The following is a 20,437-nucleotide window of genomic DNA, read 5'->3' on the forward strand; positions in this document are numbered from 1 at the left end:
AGAACATCCATTCCCCACCTCTGTTTCTTGATTGTTTATAGTCTTTAATTTTATTTTCTTCTTTTAATATCTCAAGTGGCAGTCTTTATACCCCTTCAAAATAAACCAAAAAGACACACACTTTAAGTGTCTTTATTTTGAAGCATCAAAGATCAAAATTAAAAACATTTTGATTAAGGAAAAACATGTCCAGACATTTTTTGTTTCTTTGGATGCATATTATTGTAAGACTTGGCTTTAAGTACTTGTTTATTACTTTTATTAATTAGTTTATTATTTAGGTATTTTTAAACTTTCTCTGTTTTAACTGCTAGGGCCCAACTAGGGACGGGCATTGCAAATTAGCTCAGGCTACAAATGCTGTAGTGTGTGGCAACAATTTACTTGCTTCATACTTGTCCCTATACAAATAAACATTAAATAAATAAACTGTAAAGAACTTTGCTTTTAAAGGTGTTATGCAAATAAGTTGTTTTTCTCCCCCCCATATTCCAGCAGGTTCCAGTTAACTTCACTCCTCCCGCTCCCATCACCGCTCCCATCATGACTCCTCTGGGTGCAGACCCTCAGGCTCAGCCGGTCCCTCCTCCTGGTCCTCCTCAGGCGATGCTCCAGGGTGGTCCTCAGGGTGCTCAGGTCCCCTACTCAGGCATGCAGCAGCAACAGCAGCAGCAGCAGCAGCAAGCGCTCGCACCTCCACCCATGAACCCTGCGATGCCCAAAACCAGTATGGAGGGAGCGCCAGGAGCACCCACTGGAGATTTTATACAGGTACAACACATCCTGACAGAAAAAATAACAAGCGATGTACTTTGCACGTACTGTAAAAAAGGCACTGAGTGATTCTGATGAAAACAGTTCATGCATCGTATACTTTAAAAATACTGTCCAACTTGAGGATTCTTTTTTAAATTCTTTACATTTTTGATTTGAATTTAATTTGAAATTGTTCAGCCTCTGCAGTCGATCCCTGCTGAGAAGATCCTGAAGAAGCCGATCCCCGATGAGCATCTGGTCCTGAAGACCACATTTGAGGGTCTGATCCAGAAGTGCTTGGCTGTAGCTACAGATCCTGTAAGTCTGATTCACTAGGATAAGCCTATAAACATGAATTATTAGATGTATAATCATGCTTTTATTTATGTCTTCACAGCAAACAAAGAGGAAGCTCGATGACGCCACTAAACGGCTGGAGGCGCTTTATGACAAACTCAGAGAGCAGACGGTGAGTATTCTGCATGTTTTGCCTATTTTTTATTTCACTGGCATACTTTTAGAAAGTATCTAAGGAAGCAGTAATTATGAAATGGTGCTGCTTTTTTATTTTTCTCTCCTTCTCTCTCCATCTTTTTCTGCATTCTGCTGAATATCTGAATCAAGGAGCATTTTCTAAAACATGTTAGAGCTCTGATTTTTGCCGTTCTTCCTTCTAGCTCTCTCCCGCCATCGTAGGAGGACTTCACAACATCGCCCGGACCATTGAGTCCAGATCTTACACTGAGGGCCTCAACATCCACACACACATAGTCAGCAGCAGCAACTTCAGCGAGACGTCAGCGTTCATGCCCGTCCTCAAGGTGGTGCTGACACAAGCGAACAAACTTGGGGTCTGATTGGCCAGGATTAAAAAAAAAAAAACTCCTCAGAGCCTTCACCGTGTGGACCGGTCAGGGGTCGAGCTCATTTCACAGGGAACTTGTTCAGACTCGTAAATTAGATCACGAGGAAGTCTGAGATGTTGGAGATCTTTGTTAGATTTTTCTTTGTGCCATTCATGTTTTTGTCGGACAAACACAAGCCATGCTGCTAGTCGCACTCAGTGGTGAAAGTAAATCTGAGGCCACGACACGGTCAGGGTTACAGACAGTTTGATTCAAACCGCCTCCAAGCTAATGCTTATAAAACAATCCACACTGATGGGTTTTTATTCAGAAATGAAGGCAGATCGATTCAGGATATTATCAAATATGCAACAATTTAAAGCAGCTTGATAGAAATGAAATCTCAACCAAAAGCAAAATAAACATTAGAGGAAATAGATCTGAAATAGGAATAAATACAAGTGTAAAAACTTTATTTACCAACCAGTATTTATAAGGAATTGATAAAGTAAGGAAAAGATTCAGGGATCTTTAAGGGCATTTCTGTCAGCCTGTATCTAGACGATCAAACTTGAGGCAATTATTTTATAATTAAGTAAAGTTCAGAGGATTTGGCATTAATAGCTGCATGCTTTTAACTCCAAACTTTAATATCAAACAAACAATCATTAAAGAAATGTTAGCTTGCCATCTTTATAGTCTTTGAATAATCTTGCACTACAATAATCTTAGATTATAGCTTTTAATCCATTGATAAATACATAACGTTCTCTCGTTAAAGTAAAGAATCATGCTTTCTTTTCATGTAAATGCACCACTGCCTGCATGCACTTTGCAACGGACCTTGAAAAAGCTGCAGATGAAAGAGAGAGATAATAATAATAATAGAGGAGATTTTCAGATGTGAAAAATCTAGCAACAGATTGGTAATTTGGTCAACTTTACTCCCTCTCATTGGCCCTCATTTATCAAACAGCTAAAAATTTAGGTGTACAGGCATTTCCACGCACAGATCGGCTTTAATCAATCTGAACATGAGATATGCTCAAATCCCATGCCAGGTTAAAGCTCGTGTATGCACGTTTTCAACTCAGTGTGGACTTGCTGTGCAGCGTGAATCTGGCATAGTCAGATTAGATATGACTGTTAAAATAGATTCAAAATTACACCAAATCTCTGACAATTCATGTGAGCAACATTGTTTTAAATGATGAGCAGTGGGAGCTTTCCACTGATTTTCTCGTTGTTTGGTATGTGTGCTGAAGGAATATTTCTTGATCAGTTTTCTTCAGAAATAAAAAAGACAGACTGCCCTCAGTAACTACTAAAGTTCCATTGTACACTGTGATATCACTTGGAAATAACATGGTATATGAAAGCAGAAAAAACCTGCAGTATGACAAAAATCAAGTGGAAACAAATTAAATTTAGCTTCTAAATAGGAAATACTTTTAAACCACTGTGGCTTAGTTAAGGATTTATCAGGAAGGAGGGTTTTTTTCTTAATAATTTAACTGTGAAATCCTGGAGTCCATGTCTAAGAGCTGGCAAAAAAAAAAAAAGTTTCCATTAGATAAAATCAGTCGGCATGTCCGGAGACTTAGATAATCAATCTAATCCACTACTGAGCCTCGTGCATGAAAGGCATGTGGACACACGGCTGGAGGCTGTAAGAGACAAGAGCTCATCCAGCGCTCTAAAACGTAAGAACAACAACTGGTATTTTTGGCAAGAAGACATTCAGATCGGAAATAGAAATTATAACAATACTAGTATGTTTTAACAGCTACCGTACATTTCAGGCTTTCTTAAATCTCTATTTAAGTCTCATAACCAGTCAGAGGAGAGCAGCTTCTTCACCGGTAAACCGGCATATCACTCTCTGGTACTTATTATTAGCCTTCATTAATAATAATATCTGAAACTGAGGTATCCCATCCACTCTCCTCTCAGTCTGGGACAGTTTTCAGCTGGCCTCCTTCTGTTTTTTGTTGCCATTTTAAGAGCTGACTATGCCTTTCAAAACCTGAATGTAAGACATATTTATTAGAATATAAACTGAATGTAAGGCATTGTGATAATATACACAAATTATACATGACAGATGTATGAAATATTCCAATATCAGCAGGAGTTTGGTTGACCGCAACAACGCTGTTGACCACAGCGTTGTTTTCCTTCCACATGCAGTGTTTCTGAATGACTTTATTTCCACTTTTCAGGCTGAAAAACATCGAATATTTAATTTTCTTTTAGTGCTTCAACGTGGAAATATGAACGTAATGCTGAACGTAAGGGCATGTTATTTGCAAGATATGCACGTTTCACATAAGGTTATTTCTACACTCTAACCTGCGCTGGTTTCTACACAAGTTTGATAAATGAGGGCCAATGTCTTTTAAAATAGTGTTTACTCTTGGTATGCAATTTTGATAGACAGCAAACATTATTGTTTACTGAATCCTATTTCTGCTAGTATGGTGAATTTGTAATAGATACTTGAAGGCAATTTAATGAGTAAATGTCTTAATAAAATGAGGAACAATCTTTCAAAAATAAATTAGAATTGAAATTAAACAAATAAACATCTGGAAATAATAACCTTGTATCTCAAGTAAGTATTTTGAAATAATGCATCAATAATATTTCAAAGATTCTCAAAAAAAAAACCTGTTTTAAATGATCAGCCTTTGAAAATGTGAAGTACCACTAAATGTGTTTATAATTTAAAATTCAAAGCATGTCCCCATATTTAGAGCTATCAAAACTTTATTTATACTTTAAAGAAACTATGTTGTATTTGAAATTAAGCTTTGTTAGATTTAAATAATTAGCTTATATCTGAGAACAGAGCTTTTACAGAAGCCATGAGGGGACATACATCCTGCATTTTGTTCTGGACTTTAATTCTAGTAATCTCATGATAACAGCCTTAGTTTCCTGTGATAAACAGTACATTTCATGATCTTATTTTTCTAGAAAAACACTGAAATTAACTTAATACAGGATGAAGTGAATTAAAATTTGTGGATGCATGTCTTCTTCCGGATTTCGGGACGATTTAATTTACATTTTGTGTTATTGCAAAATAATTAGGTACTATTTTTCATTAGTAGAGGTAGTTGCACTCACTTTTAGATTAGTTTAAGATAATATTACATTTTTGTTCAAAGTTTCTCATTAAAATGATCTGCAGGTTTTTTATATCACATTGGCAGGAATAGGCTACCATATCATTTAACCATCCTGTCTGATTTTCTGTCTTACTTTCACCACTGGTGTCGCTGCAAACAACACAACGGACCAAGATAATGTCAGTCTGCTTGGGATTTGTAGTCCCACACATCTAGGATGTTCAGTGTTTTATTTCATGTTTGATATTTTTTATTTTCTGTGTAATCATGCGGCTCAGCAGAGTGCAATGGACTTTTTGAACGAGAGGCTGTGCTTTTATGAAATTTTAAAGTATGCATGCTTTTAAACAAACGCGACAGTCTTCTTTAACGGCATTGGAGGTAATTTTTATGCTGATTAGTCAGACCTCAACGGGAAACTGGAAGGAGACCTGTACTTTAATTTCATTCCAACTACGATGAGGGCTGCAGTCTGAGTGGTCAACCTCAGTTTATGTTGTTAATAAAGGAAAACAAGTCTTTGTTTTAAGATTGACTACATGCAATATTTTCAATAAATAGTATTTATTTACAATATGATGCGTTGTTTTTATTTCAGGTTATTTTTTTCCATAAGGGAAGATGCAGCAAGATGAGGGTTTCATATTAGCACCATATACTATGGGTCACTTAATGGTTCATATTAGTTGAAATTATTTGTCTTACAGCTGGAGCTGATCTAAGCTGTCATTGGGCATGAGGCGAGGTAAACCAATCAATGGAAATTTACATATTATGATTGAATTTATTGGATTTTATTTCCTAATTGTAGTGTATGTTTTATTTTAGTAAATAAATAATAAATAAATACAGAGATAATGCAAATTGTTACAACTCTTCAGTTGCACTATTTTTCATGATTTTATTCTGTACATATTTTCCAGCAATTTGTTTTCCTTCAGTAAAACATATGTATCTTATATTCCCCAGCTATGTACAGAAGCCCTAAAAGGACATGCATCCATAAATTTAATTTGACTCTTCTTAAAGGAATAAGCCAGGAAATTTAGGATAAGGTAGCTAAAATATCTTAACACTCTTTAAAGTAAATATTGAGTTATTGTTCAACAAAATCACACAAACAGACTCAGGGGGAGCAGTGAGTTGAAGACATCTCATTCCTCCAAACCTACCAAGGCTGCAGTGGAAGGAGTTTGGCAGTGTCCCCTGCTGGAGGAACCAAAGGTGGAGGTAACCAAACACCTGGGCAACAAGAAGATTTTGTACATGTGATTGAGTTTGATAAAAACAAAGGACATGGTCCTCAACAACACTTCGATTCTCAAAGAGTGTTGTTTATAGAGGAGAACCAACATAGTGGTACACATGACTCTGTCCCAACTCTTATGAAACTTGTTACTGGCATCACATCAAAAATAGCTCTGTAATTTTCCAAAAAAATGACATTTCTAATTTTAAATATTGCCTGTGCTACTTTTACTGTAAATGGGGTTTTTGCGGTTCAGCAAGCCACAACATCCTGTTTCTATTTAAGAGTTTCAAAACGTCCCCAGTATTTTGGAAACAGGGTTGTAATGCAAATTTAAATCCATAACATATGAAAATAGAGAGAGATTGCTATCTGCAATACACTGTAACACTGGATCTTAGCCAACACCAATAATTGATTATTCCGTGCTGTTATTTTGAAGGACGAGCAGACAAACCGGAAGACTCGTAAAGTAGGAAGCAACCATGCAGGATTAACACCTTCGGTGGATGGAGCGACGGTGGATAATTTTGCTGGTGTTTTAATGGCCTACTGAAACTAAAATAATAAGTTTGCAGAGAGATTAATGAACAGCGTCTTCTGTCTCCATCCATACCGGAAACGGTTACCGTTGGGGAACTGTCAAACGGACGGGACGGGACAGGACAGGTACTTATACATTATTTACAAACCAACAGGAATATCCTGTTTGTGCATGTCTAATATTTACTTTCTGCCTTCTACTACTTTGTCCCTCTGTTACATCCGGTATATTTTTATTTTTATGTATTTTAATAAATTCAACTGTACGAATATTTGACGTGAAGGCTGTTTCTGCTATACTTTTGAGCTACTGTATGAGTATTCTGATTGGACAAGAGGTGTTCTTTGAGTGCTGATATTAAATATAATATCACTGATACTGTTTAATAAGTGTATCTCCTCCTGTATCCTCCATATATTCTAAATACTGCAAGTTACCAGAAAAGAGGGCATGGTTTTTCCTACTTCACATAGCTGGTACCGCATCACAAAAGAGATGCTCATTAATGTTGCCACTCAATAAATTCAACTGTCATATAAAAGCAATATTACACTCAAGGCTGGTATGTTATACTGGATATCAGTACTGCCATGATTATCTTCCACATGAATCACAGCAATGCAGATATTAAGTACAATACCACTGCCTATTGTGCATTATTGCTCAATTTGACACCCTGATAACACAATATATTGAAAGTATTGAATAAAACAATATTCCCAAGACTAACATAGTTTCCTTGGTGGTTTCAGGTGAGACGAGATGATGAGGTGCAGTCCCTGGGCTCTTCTCCCTCCTGTCTACTCAGGTCTCACTGCTGTTGGACTGTGGGTTGTGTAAGTTCTGTTTGATATTGAATTGCTTTTCACTTTAAAAAAAAAATACTATGATGGTACTAGAAAAATATGTAATACGTAAACTGAAAAGCACAAAAAAAAAACATTAATGAGAGATGAAGAGCTTACGCTTAAAGAGACACAAGAAAAACGTAACTTCAGAGAAATGCTAGACTATAACAGAGAAACACATGATTATCACAAAAAGATGCAAAAATACAACTCAGAAAAGGAAAACTGCTACTTAGAGTCACTAAACCACTACAAAAACAATGAAGGCACTACAAAGAAAAAAAACTAGTGTAAATAGACAAAATAACTGTAATAGATATCCAACAAGATTATCATAAATTTACTCTGAGACAGAAAAAACTAGATGGAAAATCCAAATTCCTGCAAATACACTCAAAAGCTACAGAGGAAAACTACAAATATCCTTGAAAGTATTGTAGAAAAAGAAAAACATGGTGAAACATGCATTCAGATTTGACCACTAGGGGTCTCTCAATCAAAGAAATAATAAAAGATGACAAGTTAAGACCACTTAGCACTGACCAGCTCTGTATCTTACATTTTATGTTGAATTAAGGACTGTGAGCTATTCACAAAGCATTCTGGGGTTACCAGGAAGGGGGTCATAAACCAGGAAGTCCACTTTATATGAAATTCATCCACAAAAACAACAAAAATGGTGGTTAACTTCTTAGTAGGGAGTTCAGTCCTGTAACAGAGTCGTGATGTCAAAATGAGACATAAGGAAAGGAGGTAGGCAGAGCTGAGCAGCATGTCTCTACTCAACTCAGAAATGTCTTGATATGCATTTTTGACTATCAGTCATGTTGGCCACTCACTTTTGTACCAAATAAAATTACTTTATACTTTGTCTTTATTAACGTTTAATACAGCTGCAATGTTTCCTCTCTGTTTTGATGTTTTTATAGATATTATATAGCTGTCTGTCATAAGAGGATAACACCTCTGGGAACAAAATACAGGTAAGAAATGTGAACAGCAAATAACAATTCTGTTTCATTACACTAAAATTTGATTTCTTTGTTTTTAGGAGAAATGGATCATTATATCCCCCCTACATCAGGTACTTCCTAATGAAACATCTGTGTCAATAAATGCATGGATGATATTTGCTTAAATTATCTATTTGGAACAGAAGTAATATTTTTGGTTACTATTTCAGTGTTGCTGGGAACTTTCCCCCAGCTAGCTGCATCTTCACTGAAGTTATGAACTTGGCTGCCTTTGTAGGTAAGTGTGGTCTAGTGGTTTTTATTGTTTTCATACAGTTAGAAATACAACAGCTCACAAATACAAACACTAATATTACAGGAAAGAAAAACAGTGATATAGGTTTTTTTTTCTTTTTGCCTACCAAAAATGTCAGTATGTCCCAGTTCTTTAAAGAGTTTAAACATTTTTTTAATTGTAAAATAATTTTCAAGAAAAATATTAAAGCTTAAAAAGAAGGGAAAACATTGAAATACAAAAGTGTTTAGGATTGTTTTAGGTCTGTCAGTGGGTTCTGCTGCATTAAGACAGTTGCAGAATATCAATAGATTCAGGTTTTACTGCTTAAAAAGGGGTTGTTCAAACTTTTTCCTTTTAAGAGCCACATACAGAAAAACATAAGGATGATGGGGCGCTTTAATATACCGCACCTTTACTGTATTAAATATAGTAAAACCAGTTCAATGTAGGGTGAGATATGCTTCGTACTTGAATATGCTTAAAGAACAAAAACAGTCTAAATCACAGCTTCAGGGTGTCTGTGGGGTCTTAAAGGATATGAAAAGTTGATAGATCAATTCAGCCAAAATTAAGGCTTTTAAAAACATATGGAAAAAGTCTTAAATGCAAGACTATAAGGTCTTTATTTTTTATTTCTTATTATTTTGTAGCCTATTCATATTATTTTATAGCCTATTCATATAAGAGGCTGAAGCTTGTTTTTCTGCGTTTGCTTTTTAAGATTTTGATTTTATCACTCATGAAATGTTTAGGAACTCCATCAGATCTGACCTGAATTCTTCTCAGACTTATGGAGATAAATTATTGAAATGAATACAACTCTAGCTGCAACAGTAAAGTGATCACTGACACATCAATGCTTTAAAATCAGAAATAAAGATTTTAAGTATCCATAAATTGACAATCAAACCTTATCTTTTTTTGAAAACCTTATGGTAGTCTGCTCAGATTTTTAGTTTTAACTACAGTGATTGTAAACAGGTTTTTCTTGATTGTAACTACTTTTAAGCCAAAAATTGGATCTTCACTTCATCTACCTTATGGTAGTGGGTTCTTTTTTCTCATAGTCTAATCTAAAAATGCTCTAAGACAGCTTAATTTGCATACCAAAGTTACGTACTGTAAGCACAAAATACATACATAAATGTCGTTAATCTAACTGGTTAGAAATTAAAGATGCGATAGGACTAAAAAAATGGATGATGAGGGTCTCAAAAAGGTATTAAATTTAATGTCAGATTTGTTGTTTATACTCTGAGTTTCCATTAATGGCTCACAGGGCAAATTGCCAATCACTGTTAAAGATTTTGGGGGTGGCCAATCAGACTTAAGGGGGACCCTGGTCAGATCTGGCTTCCACTAGATCTGCCTTGGTCAAAATGAGAACAACGCTCTGATCTGACGGCTCCTTGAGAAGCAGCAGATAGCAGAGCAAATGAGCACCATCCATTTTGCTATTTGTTGCCTTAATCTTTGTTCATCAGGGTGTTGACGTATCGTTGTCAATATTAGTACCTGTGAAGTTGTCATAATTTAGTCAGGAAAAGCAGCATGCTGATGTGTACTTCATGTCAAAATGTTTGTTTACAGAATCACCACAGTAGCACTGCATAATGTCGAAACAAGGAAGTACAAATAGTCAAGCTATTTTAATGTCCTGTTGAATTTAAGATAGTTTTATCTGAGCCCACCTTCTTTTTTTGTTTTAAAAAAAGAAAACTTACCAAACAGCATGCAATGTGCCATATCTAGTAGCTCAACAATCCTCAACTTTTTTTTTTCTATTTCACAGGGTTCATTATCGCCGTCCTCAGATACCTCCAGCTGAAAAACAAAATAAATAGAAAACTGAATATTATTAGCCTGGTGGTTTTCTCCATTGGCTGCTTTGGGATGACACTTGTAGGAAACTTCCAGGTAACACTGATTAAAAATATGCTTGTTAGTATGTAGATGTTGGTTTGTATATGGATTAAGGTGTAGCTCACTTGCTTGATTGATGGACTGATTCTGTTTTAGCTATTCGCTGATGAGTTGATCCACAACCTGGGCACCTTCCTGACGTTTGGAATGGGAACATTATTCTGCTGGATCCAGTCTTTGATAACTATGAGAGCAAATATAAAGAACGAGGGGAGGAAGACCAGTATCCTGCGTTTCCTGTTGTCTGGAATCATCACAGTCTCCATGATACTCTGTATCCTTTCATTCAGATCTGTTTCAAAGAGTATTGAGTACATTTAAAGCAAATGACTGGCTAACTTAAAGGAGACTGCCAAATAGGAGATTTTCTGTCAGTATTGAAGTGTACAGGTGCCATTATTTGGTTTCATGCATTGTAATGCTGTACTTAACCTTAACCCAGTTGTGCAGACTTCTCCCTGATCTCTCAGCATTTCCACATGCAGGCATCTCAGAGCCAATGGGCACTAGTCATGTTCTTCCTCATCTTCCTCAGCACTTTTGCCATCGAGTTTCGTCACTTCCACTTTGACCTCATTTGTACAGATTACTTTGGGAGTCCAGAAAGTCATTCAGAGATCTTGTCTGAAACATCCACATACCAGCCAGACCAACTGTAGTGGTGTTACACAACAAAAGCCCTCAGATGTATTTTAATAGCTTTATCTGGTCAGGATGTAAATGTTTTCTGAGTCCACAAGTGTTACCATTTTATCTTTGTTTATAAATGTTTTGAGTTTCCATATTTTTATACTTTTAAGAAGTTCTGGTTTAAACTTCTACACATGAAACTGCATTTTCTTCAGATCCCTTTTTATGTGGTGATTTGTTATTTTAAAATAGTTTCCTTTCCTTAAAATCTTGTTCAAAATTCCAGTCTCCTACATACATTTGATCAGAATAAATTCAAGATTTACATAGCATGCTATCAATTGAAGTACTCTATATTAAAATCATCATACACAAAATAAAATTGGGCTTTTCTAAATTTTCTGACACATTTTTCTCTCAGTTAAGTTGTTGCATCAAATACCATCAGAGATTTATCGTCTCTGCTTTTTGCAGTTGATGTGGTTCTGTTAGCCACCTCAGCTGAGGACCTCCAGCAGACACTGGGACAGTTTTTTTTGTCTTCTTTGTTGGTTGATATACCTCCCAAACCTCACCTGTGGTCATGGGCTCGATCGCAGATACAAGCGGCCAAAATTAGTTGTCCCCAGAGGGTGGCTGGGCTCAGTCTAAGAAACAGGTTGAGGAGTTCAGACATCCAGAGGAGCAGAGCTACTGCTCTTCACATCAAAATTAGCCAGTTGAAGTGGTTCAGGCATCTTTTTCTGATACCGCCTGGGTGCCTCTGTTTGGAGGTCTTCCAGGCATGTCCAGCTGGGAAGGGACCTCGGAGAAGACCCAGAATGCGCTGGAGGGATTATATATTCTGTCTGGTCTGGGAACACATTGGGATCCCCCAGAAGGAGTTGTTGGAAAGTGTTGCTGGAGAGAGGGATGCCTAGGTTGACTTGCTCAGCCTGCTGCTATCATGACCCAGCCTCAGATAAGCAGAAGATGATGGATGGATTCATTTTTGCTTTGAAAAGCTCTAACCTCTGATGCTAAGCTATTAGAAGTATAAAGACTAGAAACAGATAAAAGGTAGTGCACCAGCTTGGTGCATAAAACCTGATAAGATCCCAAAACTGACACAGACACATTTTCAACCCCTACATAAAGCCAGTAAAAGCCTTCCAGTTAAAATATGTTTATGAAAGTGACTTAAAAGAAAGCACAGTCAGCCAACCTGATTTCCTCAGGCAGGAGAGCTTTGGGCCCATACTGAAAATGGTCTGCCCCCTTAGTTTTCAGCTGAGCCTCTGGGACTGATAAAAGACCTTTGTCCAAGGATCTTGATGTGCATGAAGGAGAATAGGTTGATGATATAACTGGGACAGAGACCATTGTTTGCTTTAAAAATGATCCACAAAATCTTAAATTCAATCCTAAAACATATTGGCAGCCAATGTAAAAATACTAAAACAGGCATAATGTGCTCATGGTTCTTAGTTCTGGTTAAAATCCTTGCAGGAGTTCTGCACCACCTGTTGCCCGCCTGGGATTTTTTTGTTAAGAATGTTGCAATGATCAAGCTGTGATGAAATGAAAGCATTTGTCTCTGTGTCTCTAAACATTGAAAATGATTAAATCTTGGAAATATTTCTGAGATGATAAAAACATGACAGTACAAGTTTTGAGGTATGCTTGAAATTCAAAGTGCTGTCAAACCAGATCATCAACATTACTTGCAGTTGGTGTAAAGCAATCCACTAAGGGCAGACGGCAGAATTTCATTTGCCATCTGCTGGGACCCAATTACCAGGACCACAGACTGGACCTCAGTTTTTGAGGTATTCAACTGCAGGAACAGTTGTTTAGAGCACAACTTCCCAGGGTCAATGGCTTTAATTGACAGGTACAGCTGAGTGTCATCAGCATAAAAATTTAAGAAAACACCACGTCTTTGTTTTACGTGCCCCAGGGGAAGCATGTACCAAGAAAATAAAATTGGTCCCAAAACTGACCCTTCGGGTGCACGGTACTTAAGTGGTAAAAATGATTTTGCGTTGTTTGCTGCAACACAAAACCTACTATTTGCCAGATTCATGCTCTCATGTTTATACAATAAATATGAGGCACTGCAAGCTAACAAGCTTAACCAAGCATCAAGAAAGCAAATATTAGGAAACGGCTAACTTGTTCCTTATCTACATAAACTATTTGCACATCTGCGTCATGTTTTACTTCTTGTGTAGTTGGCAAAATTCAGATATTAATAAGTTTCAGCAGGAATTTCAACAAAAATAACCCCTAATATGCTGATATTAAGGTAAAAAAACTAGTAGGCAACATATTTATTAGCATTTCATTTACATTGTAGCTGCAAATATTGAGTCAAATTTAAAAATAATTATTTCAAAAAGGAAGAAGCAAGGCTTCCGTGTGAGACAAGGCATTTATTGGAAGTTTTTTGATTACCATGTCCTGATAACACTAATTACACATAAATTATCAATTTGGCAATTTTTAAGGTAACTTTCCAACATCAACAGTACTTTATGACTGACGAGGATGGCACATTTAAATAGACATCGTTCACCTGCGAAGGGAATAATTAAGACATTCAAACAAAGTCTGAAATGAGAACTTAATGTCAGCAGCACCAATTCTCAGTACATCTCTAGTGTGGTTTCTACTTTCTACAACATTAAGAAGGTATCACAGGATTCAACTGCATGTGTGTAGAGGAAAATAACAGCACATACATGGATAATGTTTAGAAAATAGTGACAAATACAACACGCACATACAGCAGGAAAGTTCAGGGTTGTTTAGAAGTGGAAATCAATCAAACTTTTCTAAAAAGGTACAGTTGTAGGTCATGAGAAGTTCTTTTTTGTATTAATGAAATGATCCATGTGAGTGAAGCACCTTCAGTGCTCCGCGTATCTATTTCCAAGATGTGAAAGGCATCCTTACATCGAGAGAGTGACATTTCCTACAGGCAGAAACTTCAGCAGCCATCCTGGTGGCTGACTGTTGTCCCAGCAGCGTCCTGAATGGTCAAATCGGAATAAACAAAGACATCAGAAAAAGGAGTGGGGTAGGTGTGAGGAAGGGTTTGTGGCAAGAGAAGAGAAAGAACAGATTATTTAAATCCATGCTCTCTTTGTTAAGCACGTCCCGATAGTTCAAGTTGGCTAAAGGATGTGATGAGGTTATAGTGGGCCCTCTCTTCGTCTGTCAGCTCCATGTTCCCAGGTCGGACCACCACCACCACGTTGACCCTTGCATCTTCTGCTGCTTTAGCCTCTGCGAAGACAAATCCAAGAGTATAAATGTGGATATTAAACAGAGTTTGCTTACTTTTCTTTCAATTTATGCTCTTTAAAAACCCAACAGAGAAAAATCAAACCTTTTCTTATCCTAAAGCATCAGGGCTTTTCAGATGACAATGGGACAACATAATATTTTACAAATGCTGCTATAAATGCCGTGAACACTCATGAACAAAAAATACATTTTAATGTCCCTTTTAAGCCTATTTGAGGCTCTGCAAGAACCTTCTTAAAATATCATTCTGTCTTTAAAGCTCCATTAGGAAAAAAAACTGTAAACAGGAAATGCATAATGGTATGCGGTTTTCTAAGGAAGTAACAATGGCTAAAACCTGTTTATTAGACCTCAGGGAAATGCAGTGTGTATACTAACTTGCTGTGGGTAAACAAAATTTTGCTTACATAAACTCCCCATAGGACAAACGTGCAGCTTTGTAAGGAGGGGCAGCTAATATCAGCAGCTAATACTCTTACCATATTGCTTTAACTGTACGCTGATGATGTGTTCCTGTTATAAAGTTCATGACATTGTTTGGAACACAAGTTTGACTTGATAAATGGTGCAAATTTAAAAAAATGCAAGGGAAGTTTTATCTCAGTTGAAAAACTAAAATGTAAACGTTACAGTGCAAAGGTTTACAAAAGTCACTTGATTGAGACTCACAGAGGAAATACTCATCCACAGAATAATCAAAGAGAGGTCAACATCCCCGTAATATTTGTTTACCTAGTACCAGACTGTTACAGTCATGTTTTTAAGAATATACTGACCTCGAGTGACGTCTGTCAAGAATGTGATCTCCTCAGCTGGACAGCCAATCCTCTCAGCAATCCTCTCATAGCTTTTACTCTCTACTTTAGCTCCTATAGTGGTGTCAAAGTGGCCATCTAATAACTGAAATGATTAAAACATCTCATTAGCCAAAGCATGAATAATAATAATAATAGAATGTATAAGTGTACTTACAAGTCAGAAAATATGGTTAAAAATGACACAGACAGCAACTTTAAGCTAATGTCAGTATATGTGTAAGAGTGGAAATGACTTCTTATGAGGATATAATGTAAGAGAGACAGTACTACTTACATCTAAAAGATCTCCTTCAACAGAATATCCAAACAGAAGTTTCTGTGCCTCCACACTTCCAGAAGAATAAATGAACACCTTGAGTCCTTTTTCTCTCCATCTTTTGATGGATGGAACTACATCCTGATAGACCCTGTAAGCAACAAGAGGGCGTATTCAGGATCATTTCATGAAGAAATTTAATGCAGTCAAACCTTAATGTTTCATTTTAATCTTGATATATAACATTACATAATCTTAGAAACACTTATTGCATTTTAAATAGTTCAAATGAGGTCCTGATCAATCTGAGATTAGTTTTAAATTGAGAGAGGATTGTAAAAATTTTAATGACTCCTATTCTAACTGGATTTTAAAGGTTTAGTTAAGTATTGCTTTGATTATTATTCATTACTTCAATTCTTTTTCATTAAAAAAAAATTATACAAAACATGAAAGCTGGAATAAGACACTGGTAAGCAGGAATTTCATTAAAAATAAATAAATAAATAACTCCATTCCATAAAAAGCATAATAATAAAGTTGTCCCCTTTATCCACTGTCGGCTGACAAATCCCTTTTTTCAGCTCAAATCTGCAGGCAGATTGCCTCTGTAAGGATCTTTATGCAACATATTGGGCAGTTTAATTGGACTACTGTCCTTGTCCCAATTTACATGCACAGCAGAACTGACACGTTGATGGGAGTGTATGACCTCAGTATGATAGATGACTATATCTCCCATTTGAGTTTAGCTACTATTGATCTTCATGACAGCAGCACCGGTTATAAATTGAACGATTAAAACATGGACAAATTTCACAGCTCAGTGCATTTTGTGCACACTCTGCTTAACTTTTGGTACAACTGAGAGGAACGCCATACCTCTTATGGATTGGAATAGCTCAAGGCAGATGACAAAGTGACTTCTGCTAGGTTTTCCATTTAAGCTGTTCAACTTTCAGGTCAAAGCCCAACGAGAGAATACGGAGCATGCACAGAATTCCTTGTCCAGTTTGGATCCAACTGAGGTGTATATATGAATGAGAAACTGGATCTTCAACCACAGTATCTAGGTGTGTTAGTCCCACATTTGATTTACTATAATTTCAGTCATATAAATGTGTTTACATCTATCCATTTAGAGTCCGGTGTTTGTTCCAGTTCCACTGGACATCATCAGTCTATCTGTGTTAATTAGTTTAATGCTGATTGTTAGTGATGCCCAATTTGGTATTACTGTGATACTGCAATTTGTGATTATAATACAGAACATAAATGTTATCATGAGTCTACCTGCTTGGTGATCAAGGAAAATGCAGAGAATAATGATAGTTTTGAATTTTGTACTTCTCAACTCATTACATGTGAACATTAAATCACAGTAAAACAACTGCTTCTAAAATAACTTAAGTTTTCCAAAATCTTCTCCCTTTTTTGAAAATAAGGTACTAATACAAAGTGCAATAGTGGCACCACTGTAAACTTAAAGGCCTTTCTGCGGGCATTTCAAGTACTACTGAAGACAAAATAACTAACCCTTTTTAGTTACGTAATTGCACAGTCAGACATTGTGCTTACACTAATTGTGAAGTCCAACTGGTTATTAATATTTTATTAGTTTAGTGGGCAAATGGAGTCCCACCCAGGAATACGTGACTCTTCTACAATGAATTAAATTCAGCTTACTATCTCCAGAATCAACTTCCTCACTAAAATAATTCTCTTCACTTTGAGATCTCTGCATGGGTCACACACATAATATTATGGTTAAACCACATGAGTGATTTCCCAGCAAATAAGATTAAAATTAAGATCAAAAAAATGTTTTCAAACAGTCATTGTGCATTAAACTTCCAGACATTAATTATTCATGCTGATTATGTTTTTGGAAAGCCTGCCAAATCACAAAAGCATCTGCATGAATCACAAAGTGAGGAAAAGGATCATTGTACTTACTCGCCTTTGATTCTTCCTGAAGAATAAGCAGATCTCCACATGTGACCCTGGAGCTGTTTGAGTGCTGTGGACTTCCTGTCTGCTGCCATCTGCCACAGGACATTATCCACCACCTCTCTGATGGCCTTCTCCTCGTCTGTGTGGACCGTTTGATCCACAGCATGGACGGGACATGAGCGATTCTGTCTGATGTCCTCTTCAATCTACAGCAACAATTACAATTCTTTTTCACTGTATCATTGCAGGACGTTTGGCCTCATCCTTGGTCATTACACTGAAAGTCTGCTCATCAGTTATATTAAAAGTATTACAAAAAATAGCTTTCATTTGCAGAAATGCTCTATCAACATCACCAGAAAGTCTCAGTAATTTAGACCCATTTAAAGAACAATGTTAAGATCTCAACAGAGAACATAAACTACATTTTTGTAGGGGTACTCTGTATATTACTGCACAGCATCTTCTTCATGATCATGATACAGAACCTTGCACCACTTTACCTGTTTTTTTAGGAGATGGACATCTTGCTTGCACTCATCTTCTTCCCAGTGTGAAGACAAATAATCTTCAAGATGCTCTCTGATGTATGGAAACAATACATCCTACAAAACAACAAAGCTGAGTCATTATATGTCTTATGAGAAAAATGTAAAGAAAGAAGACAACAGTACTGGTTTATATTTGCTCACAAAACCCAGAAAAACAATTAGTCCCACAGGCTTTTCATTTGTCTGTACTTTGTTTTGTTCCATTACTGCATTAAGTTGAACAAGTTTATGTGTGTAGCCCAGATGTCCGATCAGTTTCGGTGTGTCCACACCATATGGGATGGTAGGAAAAGATGAGGAATAGCCTGTGTGTTCCCATAACTCATAACAGCTGTGATTACAGTGTAGGCTTTGTGAGGGATATATCTAAATGCACCTACGATAAAATTTAATTATTACATGGATTGTTAACTGAAATTGGGTTAGATCACCGTGCATCAAGAGCTGTGTTTTCTAGACATTAGTCATCAATTTTTATTAGTTTTTAAGGTTACTAGCCAGTCTTAAAAAGAAGTTCTAATTAGGAAACAGAAATCTTAGAAAATAACTTGTAAGACAGATATGGAAGCCCATTTTGGCAACTTCAGAAACAAAACAAACTTAAGTATATAAGTTTCTTAAGTATATTAAGTAACAACAGTAGTATACACTTGAATGTTTGCAAGATGTGTGGAGCAGGGATAGACGATATTGGATTTTTTCCAATATCCAATACACCGATATTTACAAAATAATCTTAGCCGATACCAATATTCGACCGATATTTAAGTATAGTTAAACTTCAGTCCTTAAAACACATTTTAAAGTGTAAGGAATGATGATTAATACAGAAAAGACTTCAGCTGATATAGGTCTGTGTGTCCAGCCTAAAACTACACTTATTTGTTAGTATGACCAATATTTACAGCTGCTTTTAGGCAGGTTTTTAAAGCCAAAATATCATTTGAAAACACTCTTCTCTGCCAGTAAAGATAATTCACTTTATTTGGCTAATATCTGCCGACACCAATATAGGGATGGGCAATTAATCGAAAATTAGTTTAAATTGCAAATGGCCTGCTGCAATTTTCAAATCGCAAAAGGTGCAATATTTCTTGGACCTGAAATTTCTGTCAAAATACCAGTTTTAAAGTTTTCTTTTTTTGCAGCAGATGTTATGCATGACATATGCAATCATTCAGGTGCCATTTTTTTAAGAAAAGTCTACAAAAAAAATCATACTTCTTCATTTTTGTGTTTTTTTTCTTATTAAATATAAGAATGACAAAAACCCTTCAATGCAACAATTCATATCCATTTTGCAATACAAGTCAAAATAATCAGAATTAGACACTTTTAAAGAATTGTTCAGGCATTGTTTAGGAATAAAAGAGAGTTGGGGAATAATCACATATCAAATCACAATTGCAATATGAGGGAAAAAATCGCAATTAGATTATTTCGTTCATCCCTTCACCAATATCATGCCATCACTACTCTCTTTCTCATTATTCTTCCCTTTTAAGTCATAATTCTGACATTCTATCTTATTAACTGACTGTTTATCTCATTTTGGGGGAATTTTTTATCCCAACATGTTAGCTTTTTATCTCATTATTTTGACTAAAGATTTTTTTTGTTGTGGTTAGAAATAAAAACCTTACGTTCATATTTTTTCTTCGTTAAAATGGGGGAAAAGGGCTTCCATAGACACGAGAGCTGAAATGAATGTTATTCACAGGTATGACATACTTACGAGCCTTTCGGTTCACTTACTCAACATATGCTCTGTTAATTTTAAGCGAATTAACAAGAAAATAATTCAGAAGTTTTTGACGTATAGCCAAGCTAAAAAATTAAATAATAAACAGAGCTATAGTATGACTGCCCAGGGTGTAAAACTGTCAACCGTCGTGTAATTATGCTAGTTAAAATGACTACTCACTGTGACAGGCAGCTAACATACAGACAGAAACGTTGCATTGCACTACATTTAGCTAACGACGCCAAGACATTTCTAAGCAAGCGCTTGCAGAAAGTAACACTTTTAACTCACATAACTTACCTTCACAAATGTAATTGGCGTGGTTGTTCCTTCAATATCCAACAAGAGTGCACTGGTACATGCAGGGAGTGAAACAGTGGCCATTTTTAAGGAGAGTCTGCAGCTGCTTTGCTAGCTGACGTTAGCTGAATTAGCTGCAACCACAGTGTTACAAAAGAAGACAGCGCTGTTTCCAGCTGTTAGTCTTTCCCTGGACAGTTAAAGCTGAGTGAAGTCCAAGAAACGTACCACCTGGTAACCTGTTAGCTACTGGCTAGCCTCCTTTGCCATCACCTCGCAGCTACTAACTGAACTGAATAAGCAGTATGCACACATGTTCGGGGCTGTCAGGTCACATCCATAGG

At 36.5% G+C, this 20,437-nt stretch overlaps 3 protein-coding genes across 10 annotated transcripts in view; 2 read left to right on the forward strand and 1 right to left on the reverse strand.

Moving 5' to 3' along the window:
• The window catches only part of sec31a (SEC31 homolog A, COPII coat complex component), a 29,044-nt gene extending 23,735 nt beyond the window's left edge, over nt 1–5,309 (forward strand). For 6 of the 7 annotated variants that reach the window (XM_041810549.1, XM_041810553.1, XM_041810555.1 and 3 more), the window contains 4 exons: nt 496–771; nt 955–1,074; nt 1,154–1,225; nt 1,434–5,309. In XM_041810549.1, coding sequence (XP_041666483.1) covers nt 496–771; nt 955–1,074; nt 1,154–1,225; nt 1,434–1,613 — 648 coding nt within the window. In that variant the 3' untranslated portion in view covers nt 1,614–5,309. The remainder of the gene's footprint in view (nt 1–495; nt 772–954; nt 1,075–1,153; nt 1,226–1,433) is intronic. The other variant, XM_041810550.1, reaches the window with a different exon arrangement.
• A 1,148-nt stretch (nt 5,310–6,457) lies between these two features.
• On the forward strand, nt 6,458–11,557 carry tmem150c (transmembrane protein 150C). 2 transcript variants are annotated; one of them, XM_041811431.1, is made up of 8 exons: nt 6,458–6,653; nt 7,281–7,364; nt 8,306–8,359; nt 8,428–8,460; nt 8,560–8,627; nt 10,420–10,544; nt 10,647–10,824; nt 11,001–11,557. In XM_041811431.1, the coding sequence occupies exons 2-8, from the start codon at nt 7,291–7,293 to the stop codon at nt 11,207–11,209; spliced, it is 741 nt and encodes a 246-aa protein (XP_041667365.1). In that variant the 5' UTR covers nt 6,458–6,653; nt 7,281–7,290; the 3' UTR covers nt 11,210–11,557. The 2 variants fall into 2 exon arrangements, with proteins under 2 accessions (XP_041667365.1, XP_041667366.1); XM_041811432.1 differs by lacking the exon at nt 8,306–8,359.
• A 2,025-nt stretch (nt 11,558–13,582) lies between these two features.
• Nucleotides 13,583–20,404, reverse strand: enoph1 (enolase-phosphatase 1). Its single transcript, XM_041810096.1, has 6 exons — nt 20,094–20,404; nt 18,002–18,103; nt 17,502–17,704; nt 15,564–15,696; nt 15,248–15,371; nt 13,583–14,450 (listed from the first exon to the last, which is right to left on the reverse strand). The coding sequence occupies exons 1-6, from the start codon at nt 20,175–20,177 to the stop codon at nt 14,311–14,313; spliced, it is 786 nt and encodes a 261-aa protein (XP_041666030.1). The 5' UTR covers nt 20,178–20,404; the 3' UTR covers nt 13,583–14,310.
• Between the last annotated feature and the right edge of the window lie 33 nt (nt 20,405–20,437).

This window comes from Cheilinus undulatus, linkage group 17 (assembly GCF_018320785.1).
Source record: "Cheilinus undulatus linkage group 17, ASM1832078v1, whole genome shotgun sequence".
Taxonomy (NCBI): Eukaryota; Metazoa; Chordata; class Actinopteri; order Labriformes; family Labridae; genus Cheilinus; species Cheilinus undulatus.